General features: G+C 40.2%; 1 protein-coding gene across 3 annotated transcripts in view; it reads left to right on the forward strand.

Moving 5' to 3' along the window:
• Positions 1–18666, forward strand: part of LOC128702627 (macrophage mannose receptor 1) — a 199929-nt gene that overhangs the window by 19632 nt on the left and 161631 nt on the right. For all 3 annotated transcript variants that reach the window (XM_070099923.1, XM_070099922.1, XM_070099921.1), the window contains exon 4: positions 16507–16698. In XM_070099923.1, the coding sequence (XP_069956024.1) occupies positions 16507–16698 (192 nt within the window). The remainder of the gene's footprint in view (positions 1–16506; positions 16699–18666) is intronic.

Consider the following 18666-nt stretch of genomic DNA (forward strand, 5'->3'; position numbering starts at 1 on the left):
CCTCTTTTTCTTAAAATATGTATTACCTATAACTAAACCCCTTTCTATACAAAGTTCAATCAAAGGGCTCCCATTATCATTTACACCTGGCACCCCAAACTTACCTACCACACCCTCTCTAAAAGTTTCTCCTACTTTAGCATTCAAGTCCCCTACCACAATTACTCTCTCACTTGGTTCAAAGGCTCCTATACATTCACTTAACATCTCCCAAAATCTCTCTCTCTCCTCTGCATTCCTCTCTTCTCCAGGTGCATACACGCTTATTATGACCCACTTCTCGCATCCAACCTTTACTTTAATCCACATAATTCTTGAATTTACACATTCATATTCTCTTTTCTCCTTCCATAACTGATCATTTAACATTACTGCTACCCCTTCCTTTGCTCTAACTCTCTCAGATACTCCAGATTTAATCCCATTTATTTCCCCCCACTGAAACTCTCCTACCCCCTTCAGCTTTGTTTCGCTTAGGGCCAGGACATCCAACTTCTTTTCATTCATAACATCAGCAATCATCTGTTTCTTGTCATCCGCACTACATCCACGCACATTTAAGCAACCCAGTTTTATAAAGTTTTTCTTCTTCTCAGTCATATCCCCGCTAATTCTACGCCTTTCTAGAGAGTGCAGATTCAGGGACCTCAGTTTATCCTCATAGGGAAGATTTCTGATACATGGGATCAACTTTGTCATCCTCCTCTGTACGTTTTCCAGTGCATTTATATCCATTCTGTAATACAGTGACCAGAACTGAGCAGCATAGTCTAAATGAGGCCTAACCAAGGATATATAGAGTCGAAGAACAACCTGAGGACTTCTATTATTTATACTTCGTGATATGAAGCCAAGAATTCTGTTAGCCGTATTGCAAACACTAATGCACTGTTGTTTTGGTTTTAGATTACTGCTAACCAGAACTCCTAAATCCTTTTCGCAATCCGTAATATTAAGATCTACATTATTTAGTTTATATGTGGCATGGCTATTTTCCTGTCCAACATTTAGAACTTTGCATTTATCTATATTTAGCTGCATCTGCCACTTCTCCGACCACTGCATCTGTCTATTAAAATTTTCCTGGAGTGCTCTAATGTCCTCGTCAGAATGAATTGGACGGCCTATTTTGGTGTCATCAGCAAACTTATATATTTCACTGTTTATTCCATCATCTATGAAGTTTATGTAAACTGAACAACAACGGTCCCAACACTGACCCCTGAGGAACACCGCTTGTGACGTGCCCACATTCTGATTTCTCCCAATTTATGCAAACTCTCTGCTGCCTATTTGTCAACCATGCCTCTACCCAGGAAAAAAATTCTTCTATTCAGTGTGCTTTAAGTTTCCTCAAAAGTCTCTGATGTGGAACTCTATCGAAAACCTTACTGAAGTCCATATACACAATATTTTGAATACCATGATCTACCTCCTCAAACACCTTAGTAAAGAAAGTTAGTAAATTCGTAAGACAGGAACGCCCCTTTGTAAAACCGTGTTGAGATTCATTAATCAATTTATGCCTACCAAGATGGCTACGAATTGCTTCGACAATTATTGATTCCATAAATTTACCAACTATGAAAGTAAGGCTTATTGGTCTATAGTTCGAAGCTAAGGACCTGTCACCTGCCTTGTAATTAGGTATTACATTTGCCATTTTTCACTTGTCTGGCACTATGCCAGACAAGATATGACTACCCATTGCTTTTATAAGCATTGCTACACGCTTTGGCATACGATCGACCAATGTTAAATACATTTTGGCAAGTTCTTTCTCGTGATGACAGGTACTATTAACAACAGCAGTAGCACGGTAGCGTAACGTCATGCCTGAGTGGGTGGCGAGGCTTGAATAGTAGCGTGAATAATCTTGCAAGCAATATATTGCATGCTTGCACTTCCATGCAGTGTTTCTGTGACTTCCTGCAGGAAATATGTGGGAGATCTCTTCACCTGTATCTAACGTGTTGTATAATATCTCGTGTTGTATAATATTTCGTGTTGTATAATATCTCGTGTTGTATAATATTTCGTGTTGTATAATATCTCGTGTTGTATAATATTTCGTGTTGTATAATATCTCGTGTTGTATAATATTTCGTGTTGTATAATATCTCGTGTTGTATAATATTTTGTGTTGTATAATATCTCGTGCTGTATACTATCTCGTGTTGTATAATATCTCGTGTTGTATAATATCTCGTGTTGTATAATATCTCGTGTTGTATAATATTTCGTGTTGTATAACATCTCGTGCTGTATACTATCTCGTGTTGTATAATATCTCGTGTTGTATAATATCTCGTGTTGTATAATATCTCATGTTGTATAATATTTCGTGTTGTATAATATCTCGTGCTGTATAATATCTCGCGTTGTATAACATCTCGTGTTGTATAATATCTCGTGTTGTATAATATCTCGTGTTGTATAATATCTAGTGTTGTATAATATCTCGTGTTGTATAATATCTCGTGTTGTATAATATCTCGTGTTGTATAATATCTCGTGTTGTATAATATTTCGTGTTGTATAATATCTCGTGTTGTATAATATCTCGTGTTGTATAATATCTCGTGTTGTATAATATCTCGTGTTGTATAATATCTCGTGTTGTATAATATCTCGTGTTGTATAATATCTCGTGTTGTATAATAATTCGTGTTGTATAATATCTCGTGTTGTATAATATCTCGTGTTGTATAATATTTCGTGTTGTATAATATCTCGTGTTGTATAATATCTCGTGTTGTATAATATCTCGTGTTGTATAATATTTCGTGTTGTATAATATCTCGTGTTGTATAATATTTCGTGTTGTATAATATCTCGTGTTGTATAATATTTTGTGTTGTATAATATCTCGTGCTGTATACTATCTCGTGTTGTATAATATCTCGTGTTGTATAATATCTCGTGTTGTATAATATCTCATGTTGTATAATATTTCGTGTTGTATAATATCTCGTGCTGTATAATATCTCGCGTTGTATAACATCTCGTGTTGTATAATATCTCGTGTTGTATAATATCTCGTGTTGTATAATATCTAGTGTTGTATAATATCTCGTGTTGTATAATATCTCGTGTTGTATAATATCTCGTGTTGTATAATATTTCGTGTTGTATAATATCTCGTGTTGTATAATATCTCGTGTTGTATAATATCTCGTGTTGTATAATATCTCGTGTTGTATAATATCTCGTGTTGTATAATATCTCGTGTTGTATAATATCTCGTGTTGTATAATATCTCGTGTTGTATAATAATTCGTGTTGTATAATATCTCGTGTTGTATAATATCTCGTGTTGTATAATATCTCGTGTTGTATAATATCTCGTGTTGTATAATATCTCGTGTTGTATAATATCTCGTGTTGTATAATATCTCGTGTTGTATAATAATTCGTGTTGTATAATATCTCGTGTTGTATAATATCTCGTGTTGTATAATATTTCGTGTTGTATAATATCTCGTGTTGTATAATATTTCGTGTTGTATAATATCTCGTATAGGTAGTAGGTTGGTAGACAGCAACCACCCAGGGAAGTACTACCGTCCTGCCAGATGACTGTGAAACAGAAACCTGTAACTGTTTTGCATGATGGTAGGATTGCTGGTTTCTTTTTCTGTCTCATAAACACGCTAGATAACAGGGATATCTTGCTACTCCTACTTACACTTTGGTCACACTTCACAGACACGCACATGCATATATATATACGTACATCTAGGTTTTTCTCCTTTTTCTAAATAGCTCTTGTTCTTCTTTATTTCTTCTATTGTCCATGGGGAAGTGGAAAAGAATCTTTCCTCCGTAAGCCATGCGTGTCGTATGAGGCGACTAAAATGCCGGGAGCAATGGGCTAGTAACCCCTTCTCATGTAGACATTTACTAAAAAAGAGAAGAAGAAAAACTTTATAAAACTGGGATGCTTAAATGTGCGTGGATGTAGTGCGGATGACAAGAAACAGATGATTGCTGATGTTATGAATGAAAAGAAGTTGGATGTCCTGGCCCTAAGCGAAACAAAGCTGAAGGGGGTAGGAGAGTTTCAGTGGGGGGAAGTAAATGGGATTAAATCTGGAGTATCTGAGAGAGTTAGAGCAAAGAAAGGGGTAGCAGTAATGTTAAATGATCAGTTATGGAAGGAGAAAAGAGAATATGAATGTGTAAATTCAAGAATTATGTGGATTAAAGTAAAGGTTGGATGCGAGAAGTGGGTCATAATAAGCGTGTATGCACCTGGAGAAGAGAGGAATGCAGAGGAGAGAGAGAGATTTTGGGAGATGTTAAGTGAATGTATAGGAGCCTTTGAACCAAGTGAAAGAGTAATTGTGGTAGGGGACCTGAATGCTAAAGTAGGAGAAACTTTTAGAGAGGGTGTGGTAGGTAAGTTTGGGGTGCCAGGTGTAAATGATAATGGGAGCCCTTTGATTGAACTTTGTATAGAAAGGGGTTTAGTTATAGGTAATACATATTTTAAGAAAAAGAGGATAAATAAGTATACAAGGTATGATGTAGGGCGATATGACAGTAGTTTGTTGGATTATGTATTGGTAGATAAAAGACTGTTGAGTAGACTTCAGGATGTAAATGTATATAGAGGGGCCACAGATATATCATAGTGGGATGTCACCTGCTCGTAGAACGGTAGTGGGATGTCACCTGATTGTAGAACAATAGTGGGATGTCACCTGATTGTAGAACAGTAGTGGAATGTCACCTGCTTGTAGAACGGTAGTGGGATTACACCTGCTTGTAGAAGAGTAATGGGATGTCACGTGCTTGTAGAACAGTAGTAGGATGTCACCTGCTTGTAGAACATTAGTAGGATGTCACGTGCTTGTAGAACATTAGTAGGATGTCACCTGCTTGTAGAACAGTAGTGCTATGTCATCTGCTTGTAGAGCATTAGTAGGATGTCACCTGCTTGTAGAACAGTAGTGGGATGTCACCTGACTGTAGAACAGAAGTGGGATGTCACCTACTTGTAGAACGGTAGTAAGACGTCACCTGCTCGTAGAACATAAGTAGGATATCACATGCTTGTAGAACAGTAGTAGGATGTCACCTGCTTGTAGAACAGTAATGGGATATCACCTGCTTGTAGAACAGTAGTGGGATGTCACCTGATTGCAGAACGGTAGTGTGATGCCACCTGCTTGTAGAAAGGTAGTAGGATGTCACTAGCTTGTAGAACGGTAGTAGGATGTCAACTGATTGTAGAACAGTAGTGGGATGTCACCTGATTGTAGAACGGTAGTGGGATGTCACCTGCTTGTAGAAAGACAGTAGGATGTCACTAGCTTGTAGAACGGTAGTAGGATGTCACCTGATTGTAGACAATAGTGGGATGTCACCTGCTTGTAGAACAGTAGTGGGATGTCACCTGCTTGTAGAACGGTAGTGGGATTTCACCTGCTTGTAGAACTCTAGTGGGATGTCACCTGCTTGTAGAACAGTAGTGAGATGTCACTTGCTTGTAGGACATTAGTAGGATGTCACCTGCTTGTAGAACGGTAGTGGGATGTCACGTGCTTGTAGAACAGTAGTGGGATGTCACGTGCTTGTAGAACAGTAGTATGATGTCACCTGCTTGTAGTACGGTAGTGGAATATCACCTGCTTGTTGAACATTACAAGGATGTCACTTGCTTTTAGAACATTAGTAGGAAGTCACTTGCTTGTAGAGCGGTTGTGAGATGTCACCTGCTTGTAGAACGGTAATGGGATGTCACCTGATTGTAGAACGGTAGTGGGATGCCACCTGCTTGTAGAAAGGTAGTAGGATGTCACTAGCTTGTAGAATGGTAGCAGGATGTCACCTGATAGTAGAAAAATAGTAAGATGTCACTTGATTGTAGAACGGTAGTGGGATGGCACCTGCTTGTAGAAAGGTAGTAGGATGTCATTAGCTTGTAGAACGGTAGTAGGATGTCACCTGATTGTAGAACAATAGTGGGATGCCACCTGCTTGTAGAACATTAGTAGGATGTCACCTGCTTGTAGAACAGTAGTGGGATGTCACCTGCTTGTAGAACGGTAGTAGGATTTCACCTGCTTGTAGAACTCTAGTGGGATGTCACGTGCTTGTAGAACAGTAGTATGATGTCACCTGCTTGTAGAACATTAGTAGGACGTCACCTGCTTGTAGAACGGTAGTGGGATGTCACATGCTTGTAGAACAGTAGTGGGATGTCACGTGCTTGTAGAACAGTAGTGGGATGTCACCTGCTTGTAGTACGGTAGTGGAATATCACCTGCTTGTTGAACATTATAAGGATGTCACTTGCTTTTAGAACATTAGAAGGATGTCACTTGCTTGTAGAGCGGTTGTGAGATGTCACCTGCTTGTAGAACGGTACTGGGATGTCACCTGCTTGTAGAAAAGTAGTGAGATATCACGTGCTTGTAGAAGGGTAATGGGATGGGATATCACTTGCTTGTAGAACAGTAGTGGGATGTCTCCTCCTTGTAGAACGGTAGTGGGATGTCACCTGCTTGTAGAACAGTATTGGGATGTCACCTGCTTGTAGAACGGTAGTGGGATTTCACCTGCTTGTAGAAGAGTAATGGGATGTCACGTGCTTGTAGAACAGTAGAAGGATGTCACCTGCTTGTAGAACAGTAGTAGGATGTCACGTGCTTGTAGAACATTAGTAAAATGTCACCTGCTTGTAGAACAGTAGTGCTATGTCACCTGCTTGTAGAACATTAGTAGGATGTCACATGCTTGTAGAACAGTAGTAGGATGTCACCTGATTGTAGAAGAGTAGTGGGATGTCACCTACTTGTAGAACGGTAGTAGGATGTCACCTGCTCGTAGAACATAAGTAGGATATCACCTGCTTGTAGAACAGTAGTAGGATGTCACCTGCTTGAAGAACAGTAGTGGGATATCACCTGCTTTTAGAACAGTGGTGGGATGTCACCTGCTTGTAGAACGGTATTGGGATGTCACCTGATTGTAGAACGGTAGTGGGATGCCACCTGCTTGTAGAAAGGTAGTAGGATGTCACTAGCTTGTAGAACGGTAGTAGGATGTCACCTGATTGTAGAACAATAGTGGGATGTCACCTGCTTGTAGAACATTAGTAGGATGTCACCTGGTTGTAGAACAGTAGTGGGATGTCACCTGCTTGTAGAACGGTAGTGGGATTTCGCCTGCTTGTAGAAGAGTAATAAGATGTCACGTGCTTGTAGAACAGTAGTACTATGTCACCCGCTTGTAGAACATTAGTAGGATGTCACCTGCTTTTAGAACAATAGTGGCATGTCACCTGATTGTAGAACAGTATTGGGATGTCACCTGATTGTAGAACGGTAGTAGGATGTCACCTGTTCGTAGAACATAAGTAGGATATCACCTGCTTGTAGAACAGTAGTAGGATGTCACCTGCTTATAGAACAGTCGTGGGATATCACCTGCTTGTAGAACAGTAGTGGGATGTCACCTGCTAATACAATGGCAGCGAGATGTAACCTACTGATAGAATAAGTAATTTTAACTTCTATTACGAATGTTTTTCTGTACATCATTGATGCTGGACTCTTGTACATTACTGATGCTGGACTCTTGTACATTACTGATGCAGGACTCTTGTACATTACTGATGCTGGACTCTTGTACATTACTGATGCTGGACTCTTGTACATTACTGATGCAGGACTCTTGTACATTACTGACGCTGGACTCTTGTACATTACTGATGCTGGACTCTTGTACATCACTGATGCTGGACTCTTGTACATTACTGATGCTGGACTCTTGTACATTACTGATGCTGGACTCTTGTACATTACTGATGCAGGACTCTTGTACATTACTGATGCTGGACTCTTGTACATTACTGATGCTGGACTCTTGTACATTACTGATGCTGGACTCTTGTACATTACTGATGCTGGACTCTTGTACATCACTGATGCTGGACTCTTGTACATTACTGATGCTGGACTCTTGTACATTACTGATGCTGGACTCTTGTACATTACTGATGCAGGACTCTTGTACATTACTGATGCTGGACTCTTGTACATTACTGATGCTGGACTCTTGTACATTACTGATGCTGGACTCTTGTACATTACTGATGCTGGACTCTTGTACATTACTGATGCTGGACTCTTGTACATTACTGATGCAGGACTCTTGTACATTACTGATGCTGGACTCTTGTACATTACTGATGCTGGACTCTTGTACATTACTGATGCTGGACTCTTGTACATCACTGATGCTGGACTCTTGTACATTACTGATGCTGGACTCTTGTACATTACTGATGCTGGACTCTTGTACATTACTGATGCTGGACTCTTGTACATTACTGATGCTGGACTCTTGTACATTACTGATGCTGGACTCTTGTACATTACTGATGCTGGACTCTTGTACATTACTGATGCAGGACTCTTGTACATTACTGATGCTGGACTCTTGTACATTACTGATGCTGGACTCTTGTACATTACTGATGCTGGACTCTTGTACATTACTGATGCAGGACTCTTGTACATTACTGATGCTGGACTCTTGTACATTACTGATGCTGGACTCTTGTACATCACTGATGCTGGACTCTTGTACATTACTGATGCTGGACTCTTGTACATTACTGATGCTGGACTCTTGTACATTACTGATGCTGGACTCTTGTACATTACTGATGCTGGACTCTTGTACATCACTGATGCTGGACTCTTGTACATTACTGATGCTGGACTCTTGTACATTACTGATGCTGGACTCTTGTACATTACTGATGCTGGACTCTTGTACATTACTGATGCTGGACTCTTGTACATCACTGATGCTGGACTCTTGTACATTACTGATGCTGGACTCTTGTACATTACTGATGCTGGACTCTTGTACATTACTGATGCTGGACTCTTGTACATCACTGATGCTGGACTCTTGTACATTACTGATGCTGGACTCTTGTACATTACTGATGCTGGACTCTTGTACATTACTGATGCTGGACTCTTGTACATTACTGATGCTGGACTCTTGTACATTACTGATGCTGGACTCTTGTACATTACTGATGCAGGACTCTTGTACATTACTGATGCAGGACTCTTGTACATTACTGATGCTGGACTCTTGTACATTACTGATGCAGGACTCTTGTACATTACTGATGCTGGACTCTTGTACATTACTGATGCTGGACTCTTGTACATTACTGATGCTGGACTCTTGTACATTACTGATGCTGGACTCTTGTACATTACTGATGCTGGACTCTTGTACATTACTGATGCTGGACTCTTGTACATCACTGATGCTGGACTCTTGTACATTACTGATGCTGGACTCTTGTACATTACTGATGCTGGACTCTTGTACATCACTGATGCTGGACTCTTGTACATTACTGATGCTGGACTCTTGTACATTACTGATGCTGGACTCTTGTACATCACTGATGCTGGACTCTTGTACATTACTGATGCTGGACTCTTGTACATTACTGATGCAGGACTCTTGTACATTACTGATGCAGGACTCTTGTACATTACTGATGCTGGACTCTTGTACATTACTGATGCTGGACTCTTGTACATTACTGATGCAGGTCTCTTGTACATTACTGATGCTGGACTCTTGTACATTACTGATGCTGGACTCTTGTACATTACTGATGCAGGACTCTTGTACATTACTGATGCAGGACTCTTGTACATTACTGATGCTGGACTCTTGTACATTACTGATGCAGGACTCTTGTACATTACTGATGCAGGACTCTTGTACATTACTGATGCTGGACTCTTGTACATTACTGATGCAGGACTCTTGTACATTACTGATGCAGGACTCTTGTACATTACTGATGCAGGACTCTTGTGCATTACTGATGCTGGACTCTTGTACATTACTGATGCAGGACTCTTGTACATTACTGATGCAGGACTCTTGTACATTACTGATGCAGGACTCTTGTACATTACTGATGCTGGACTCTTGTACATTACTGATGCAGGACTCTTGTACATTACTGATGTAGGACTCTTGTACATTACTGATGCAGGACTCTTGTACATTACTGATGCTGGACTCTTGTACATTACGGATGCAGGACTCTTGTACATTACTGATGCAGGACTCTTGTACATTACTGATGCAGGACTCTTGTACATTACTGATGCTGGACTCTTGTACATTACTGATGCAGGACTCTTGTACATTACTGATGCAGGACTCTTGTACATTACTGATGCAGGACTCTTGTACATTACTGATGCAGGACTCTTGTACATTACTGATGCTGGACCCTTGTACATTACTGATGCAGGACTCTTGTACATTACTGATGCAGGACTCTTGTACATTACTGATGCTGGACTCTTGTACATTACTGATGCTGGACTCTTGTACATTACTGATGCTGGACTCTTGTACATTACTGATGCTGGACTCTTGTACATTACTGATGCAGGACTCTTGTACATTACTGATGCTGGACTCTTGTACATTACTGATGCTGGACTCTTGTACATTACTGATGCAGGACTCTTGTACATTACTGATGCAGGACTCTTGTACATTACTGATGCAGGACTCTTGTACATTACTGATGCAGGACTCTTGTACATTACTGATGCTGGACTCTTGTACATTACTGATGCAGGACTCTTGTACATTACTGATGCAGGACTCTTGTACATTACTGATGCAGGACTCTTGTACATTACTGATGCTGGACTCTTGTACATTACTGATGCAGGACTCTTGTACATTACTGATGCAGGACTCTTGTACATTACTGATGCAGGACTCTTGTACATTACTGATGCAGGACTCTTGTACATTACTGATGCTGGACTCTTGTACATTACTGATGCAGGACTCTTGTACATTACTGATGCAGGACTCTTGTACATTACTGATGCTGGACTCTTGTACATTACTGATGCAGGACTCTTGTACATTACTGATGCTGGACTCTTGTACATTACTGATGCAGGACTCTTGTACATTACTGATGCTGGACTCTTGTACATTACTGATGCTGGACTCTTGTACATTACTGATGCAGGACTCTTGTACATTACTGATGCTGGACTCTTGTACATTACTGATGCAGGACTCTTGTACATTACTGATGCTGGACTCTTGTACATTACTGATGCAGGACTCTTGTACATTACTGATGCTGGACTCTTGTACATTACTGATGCTGGACTCTTGTACATTACTGATGCTGGACTCTTGTACATTACTGATGCAGGACTCTTGTACATTACTGATGCTGGACTCTTGTACATTACTGATGCTGGACTCTTGTACATTACTGATGCTGGACTCTTGTACATTACTGATGCAGGACTCTTGTACATTACTGATGCTGGACTCTTGTACATTACTGATGCTGGACTCTTGTACATTACTGATGCTGGACTCTTGTACATTACTGATGCTGGACTCTTGTACATTACTGATGCAGGACTCTTGTACATTACTGATGCAGGACTCTTGTACATTACTGATGCTGGACTCTTGTACATTACTGATGCTGGACTCTTGTACATTACTGATGCTGGACTCTTGTACATTACTGATGCTGGACTCTTGTACATTACTGATGCTGGACTCTTGTACATTACTGATGCTGGACTCTTGTACATTACTGATGCAGGACTCTTGTACATTACTGATGCAGGACTCTTGTACATTACTGATGCAGGACTCTTGTACATTACTGATGCAGGACTCTTGTACATTACTGATGCTGGACCCTTGTACATTACTGATGCAGGACTCTTGTACATTACTGATGCAGGACTCTTGTACATTACTGATGCTGGACTCTTGTACATTACTGATGCTGGACTCTTGTACATTACTGATGCTGGACTCTTGTACATTACTGATGCTGGACTCTTGTACATTACTGATGCAGGACTCTTGTACATTACTGATGCTGGACTCTTGTACATTACTGATGCTGGACTCTTGTACATTACTGATGCAGGACTCTTGTACATTACTGATGCAGGACTCTTGTACATTACTGATGCAGGACTCTTGTACATTACTGATGCAGGACTCTTGTACATTACTGATGCTGGACTCTTGTACATTACTGATGCAGGACTCTTGTACATTACTGATGCAGGACTCTTGTACATTACTGATGCAGGACTCTTGTACATTACTGATGCTGGACTCTTGTACATTACTGATGCAGGACTCTTGTACATTACTGATGCAGGACTCTTGTACATTACTGATGCAGGACTCTTGTACATTACTGATGCAGGACTCTTGTACATTACTGATGCTGGACTCTTGTACATTACTGATGCAGGACTCTTGTACATTACTGATGCAGGACTCTTGTACATTACTGATGCTGGACTCTTGTACATTACTGATGCAGGACTCTTGTACATTACTGATGCTGGACTCTTGTACATTACTGATGCAGGACTCTTGTACATTACTGATGCTGGACTCTTGTACATTACTGATGCTGGACTCTTGTACATTACTGATGCAGGACTCTTGTACATTACTGATGCTGGACTCTTGTACATTACTGATGCAGGACTCTTGTACATTACTGATGCTGGACTCTTGTACATTACTGATGCAGGACTCTTGTACATTACTGATGCTGGACTCTTGTACATTACTGATGCTGGACTCTTGTACATTACTGATGCTGGACTCTTGTACATTACTGATGCAGGACTCTTGTACATTACTGATGCTGGACTCTTGTACATTACTGATGCTGGACTCTTGTACATTACTGATGCTGGACTGTTGTACATTACTGATGCAGGACTCTTGTACATTACTGATGCTGGACTCTTGTACATTACTGATGCTGGACTCTTGTACATTACTGATGCTGGACTCTTGTACACTACTGATGCTGGACTCTTGTACATTACTGATGCAGGACTCTTGTACATTACTGATGCTGGACTCTTGTACATTACTGATGCTGGACTCTTGTACATTACTGATGCTGGACTCTTGTACATTACTGATGCAGGACTCTTGTACATTACTGATGCAGGACTCTTGTACATTACTGATGCTGGACTCTTGTACATTACTGATGCTGGACTCTTGTACATTACTGATGCTGGACTCTTGTACATTACTGATGCTGGACTCTTGTACATTACTGATGCAGGACTCTTGTACATTACTGATGCTGGACTCTTGTACATTACTGATGCTGGACTCTTGTACATTACTGATGCTGGACTCTTGTACATTACTGATGCTGGACTCTTGTACATTACTGATGCTGGACTCTTGTACATTACTGATGCTGGACTCTTGTACATTACTGATGCTTTTTTCTTGTACATTACTGATGCAGGACTCTTGTACATCACTGATGCAGGACTCTTGTACATTGCTGATGCAGGACTCTTGTACATTACTGATGCTGGAATCTTGTACATTACTGATGCTGGACTCTTGTACATTACTGATGCAGGACTCTTGTACATTACTGATGCTGGACTCTTGTACATTACTGATGCAGGACTCTTGTACATTACTGATGTTGGACTCTTGTACATTACTGATGCTGGACTCTTGTACATTACTGATGCAGGACTCTTGTACATTACTGATGCTGGACTCTTGTACATTACTGATGCAGGACTCTTGTACATTACTGATGCTGGACTCTTGTACATTACTGATGCTGGACTCTTGTACATTACTGATGCAGGACTCTTGTACATTACTGATGCTGGACTCTTGTACATTACTGATGCTGGACTCTTGTACATTACTGATGCAGGACTCTTGTACATTACTGATGCAGGACTCTTGTACATTACTGATGCTGGACTCTTGTACATTACTGATGCAGGTCTCTTGTACATTACTGATGCTGGACTCTTGTACATTACTGATGCTGGACTCTTGTACATTACTGATGCTGGACTCTTGTACATTACTGATGCTGGACTCTTGTACATTACTGATGCTGGACTCTTGTACATCACTGATGCAGGACTCTTGTACATTACTGATGCTGGACTCTTGTACATTACTGATGCTGGACTCTTGTACATTACTGATGCTGGACTCTTGTACATTACTGATGCTGGACTCTTGTACATCACTGATGCAGGACTCTTGTACATTACTGATGCTGGACTCTTGTACATTACTGATGCAGGACTCTTGTACATTACTGATGCTGGACTCTTGTACATTACTGATGCTGGACTCTTGTACATTACTGATGCTGGACTCTTGTACATTACTGATGCTGGACTCTTGTACATCACTGATGCTGGACTCTTGTACATTACTGATGCTGGACTCTTGTACATTACTGATGCTGGACTCTTGTACATTACTGATGCTGGACTCTTGTACATTACTGATGCTGGACTCTTGTACATCACTGATGCTGGACTCTTGTACATTACTGATGCTGGACTCTTGTACATTACTGATGCTGGACTCTTGTACATTACTGATGCTGGACTCTTGTACATTACTGATGCTGGACTCTTGTACATCACTGATGCTGGACTCTTGTACCTCACTGATGCAGGACTCTTGTACATTACTGATGCAGGACTCTTGTACATTCCGTTTTCCAGCTGAACTAATTTCCGTGGTGCAGCCTCGGTCCTAGAACCGGCATTTTAATACCATCTTTTCAGAATAAGAATTTTGCTTTATATCTGTGAAAATATTAAATCTTGTGATGAAGGTGAGTTACGTTCTCGCGCAGATTATTGTGTGAAGAATGAGGTTATCGTACGTCTTCTGCTTTCCTTTAATTTCGTCTGTAATTCGCGACTTGATAATAGTTCTGAATGAACCGAAACGTTATTTAGGGTTTGTTCTCCAAATTGTGGGTTGTTAATTGTTCCGGCCTCGATATTGTCAGTTATATTATGCAAGATAGATGTTATGATGTGGTTTTGGAAGGTCACAGTAATATTGGGAACGAATTTAAGTCGACCTGATGTAATACTTTCTGTATAGTGCAAGAGTTACTGTTCAAGAATGTCAGAATTGTCGACGGTACAGTGTCAATTGGATATGAAACATGCTTGGTACAGTGTCACCTGGATATGAGAGATAGTCAGTGAGCCAACATGGAGTGAACAAAGACACGCAGGCAAAGCAAAAGGCTTTATTACTCGCAATATTTGACTCAGTGACAGCTTTACTGCCATTACAAAAATTCAATGTATTTCAAAGGCCCTAAAATCTGGAACACCCTACCTGAAAATTCTAGAACTGCAGACACATTCATCACCTTTAAAACTACCATTAGAAAACATCTTATCTCCCTGATACACCCCGTCAACTAACTACACGAATACCACCTGGTGGTTCACACTTACACTCACTCACCCATTTGACCATAAATAGAAATCTCAATCTCAGTCTTAAAATAATGAATCTTAACTAGTCATAAGTTGGCCTGTGATACTCCAATACTGAAACTATGTACTGTGCCAAAACAAAAGCATTCACATTGCTAAACTCACAAACTAGTATTTAGTCACTTAGCCATAATACCAACTTACCTCATAATTTTGTAATATTTTAAACTTAAGATTTAATTTAAGTCTGCCCGAAATTCCTAGCCATGCTAGGCGTTCTAGTGGAACACACTGTAATTATTATTTTACTACATGTAAACCACACAATAACCAAATTCTGTAAACTCAGCATTGTAATCCTTATAGAGAATAAACTTTGAATTTGAATTTGAATTGAATACCATCATAACTTTAGTAATTTTATAATAGTTTCTCATCATTACATCAGTAACTTAATAAACTTAGTGATGTAATGATGTAATGATGTAAGGAAGGTTGTGTCCTGATATATTTGAGTTCCTGTCATCTACAAAACACAGAAAGGAAATAATCGCTTATTTATAGCATAGCAATCGGATTATTTATATATTCAATCTGCAGAAACAATATTACGTATTATTAAGGGATTTTTAACCATGTAATGATTCTCATATTCAACATTAATATATAAATTGGTAACTTAATATATGTAATAAAGTTGGTAGAATTACCGACAATATGTAAAGTAAAAGGACACAAGTGCAACTAATGTGACATTTATTGTGGCAACGTTTCGCTCTCCAGGAGCTTTGTCAAGCCATTACAAACAATATATGGACACAGAGGGTATATATAGGCTCAGAGTGAGGTGCAATGCTAGTGGTAGTAGTAGTAGTAGTAGTAGTAGTAGTAGTATTAGTAGTAGTAGTAGTAGTAGTAGTAGTAGTAGTAGTAGTAGTGACATAAGTAGTAGTAGTAGTAATACAATATGGTAGAGCAATTAATTCGTACATGAGTAAAAGGATACAAAAGCTATTACTATAGCTTTAATATATATTAATATATATTAATATAAAAATTGGTAACGTAATATATATTAATATATAAATTAGTACGTAATTTTCAAGAGAGATCAAGTGTCTGAAAAGGAGCTCGATATACACTTATCACACAGGAGGTGTGGGAGGGATGGTTACAGCTCCTGGTCCCGGTGAGTGTGTGGAGATACGTAGCGACGCTAGGGAGTGGCGCTACCGACCCTGTAACCACACCACCACCGCACTGTGTGAAGCACCACGTCAAGAAGCACATCCGACGCACCACCGAGCACCACACCTGACACACCACCAAGTCACCGCGTCACCAAGTAAGTCCTGGGTGATGCAACTTGTGCTTTAACACTTGTAAAGCAAACATTAAGGCAACAGTAAAGCACACATTAGAGCACACATTAGAGCACACATTAGAGCACACAGCAAAGCACACATTACAGCACACAGCAAAGCAAACAGTAAAGCACACAGTAAAGCACACAGTAAAGCACACAGTAAAGCACACAGTAAAGCTCACAGTAAAGCACACAGTAAAGCACGCAGTAAAACACCCAGTAAAGCACACAGTAAAGCACACAGTAAAGCACACAGTAAAGCACACAGTAAAGCTCACAGTAAAGCACACAGTAAAGCACGCAGTAAAACACCCAGTAAAGCACACAGTAAAGCACACAGTAAAGCATAGAGTAAAGCACCCAGTAAAGCACACAGTAAAGCACACATTAAAGCACACAGTAAAGCTCACAGTAAAGCACACAGTAAAGCACGCAGTAAAACACCCAGTAAAGCACACAGTAAAGCACACAGTAAAGCACACAGTAAAGCACACAGTAAAGCACACAGTAAAGCACACAGTAAAGCACACAGTAAAGCACCCAGTAAAGCACCCAGTAAAGCTCACAGTAAAGCACACAGTAAAGCACGCAGTAAAACACCCAGTAAAGCACACAGTAAAGCACACAGTAAAGCACACAGTAAAGCACGCAGTAAAGCTCACAGTTAAGCTCACAGTAAAGCACCCAGTAAAGCATCCAGTAAAGTTCACAGTAAAGCACACAGCAAAGCGCCCAGTAAAGCACCCAGTAAAGCTCAAAGTAAAGCACCCAGTAAAGCACACAGTAAAACACCCAGTAAAGCACACAGTAAAGCACCCAGTAAAGCACACAGTAAAGCACCCAGTAAAGCACACAGTAAAGCACCCAGTAAAGCACACAATAAAGCACTCAGTAAAGCACACAGTAAAGCACCCAGTAAAGCACACAGTAAAGCACCCAGTAAAGCACACAGTAAAGCACCCAGTACAGCACTCAGTAAAGCACACAGTAAAGCACACAGTAAAGCTCACAGTAAAGCTCACAGTAAAGCACACAGTAAAGCACACAGTAAAGCTCACAGTAAAGCACTCAGTAAAGCACACAGTAAAGCACACAGTAAAGCACACAGTAAAGCTCACAGTAAAGCACACAGTAAAGCACATAGTAAAGCACACAGTAAAGCTCAAAGTAAAGCACACAGTAAAGCTCAAAGTAAAGCACACAGTAAAGCACACGGTAAAGCACACAGTAAAGCACACAGTAAAGCACACAGTAAAGCACACAGTAAAGCACACAGTAAAGCACACATTAAAGCACACAGTAAAGCACACATTAAAGCACAGTAAAGCACACAGTAAAGCACACAGTAAAGCACCCAGTAAAGCACACAGTAAAGCACACAGTAAAGCACACAGTAAAGCACTCAGTAAAGCTCACAGTAAAGCACACAGTAAAGCACCCAGTAAAGCACTCAGTAAAGCACACAGTAAAGCACATAGTAAAGCACACAGTAAAGCTCAAAGTAAAGCACACAGTAAAGCTCATAGTAAAGCACCCACTAAAGCACACAGTAAAGCATACAGTAAAGCACACAATAAAGTACACAGTAAAGCACACAGTAAAGCACCCAGTAAAGTTCACAGTAAAGCACCCAGTAAAGTACCCAGTAAAGCACACAGTAAAGCACACAGTAAAGCACACAGTAAAGCACACAGTAAAGCACACAGTAAAGCACACATTAAAGCACAGAGTAAAGCACACATTAATGCACACAGTAAAGTACACAGTAAAGCACACAGTAAAGCACCCAGTAAAGCACACAGTAAAGCACACAGTAAAGCACCCAGTAAAGCACACAGTAAAGCTCACAGTAAAGCTCACAGTAAAGCACAAAGTAAAGCACACAGTAAAGCTCACAGTAAAGCACACAGTAATGCTTACAGCAAAGTACACAGTAAAGCACACAGT

Source organism: Cherax quadricarinatus, chromosome 70 (genome assembly GCF_038502225.1).
Source record: "Cherax quadricarinatus isolate ZL_2023a chromosome 70, ASM3850222v1, whole genome shotgun sequence".
Lineage (NCBI taxonomy): Eukaryota > Metazoa > Arthropoda > Malacostraca > Decapoda > Parastacidae > Cherax > Cherax quadricarinatus.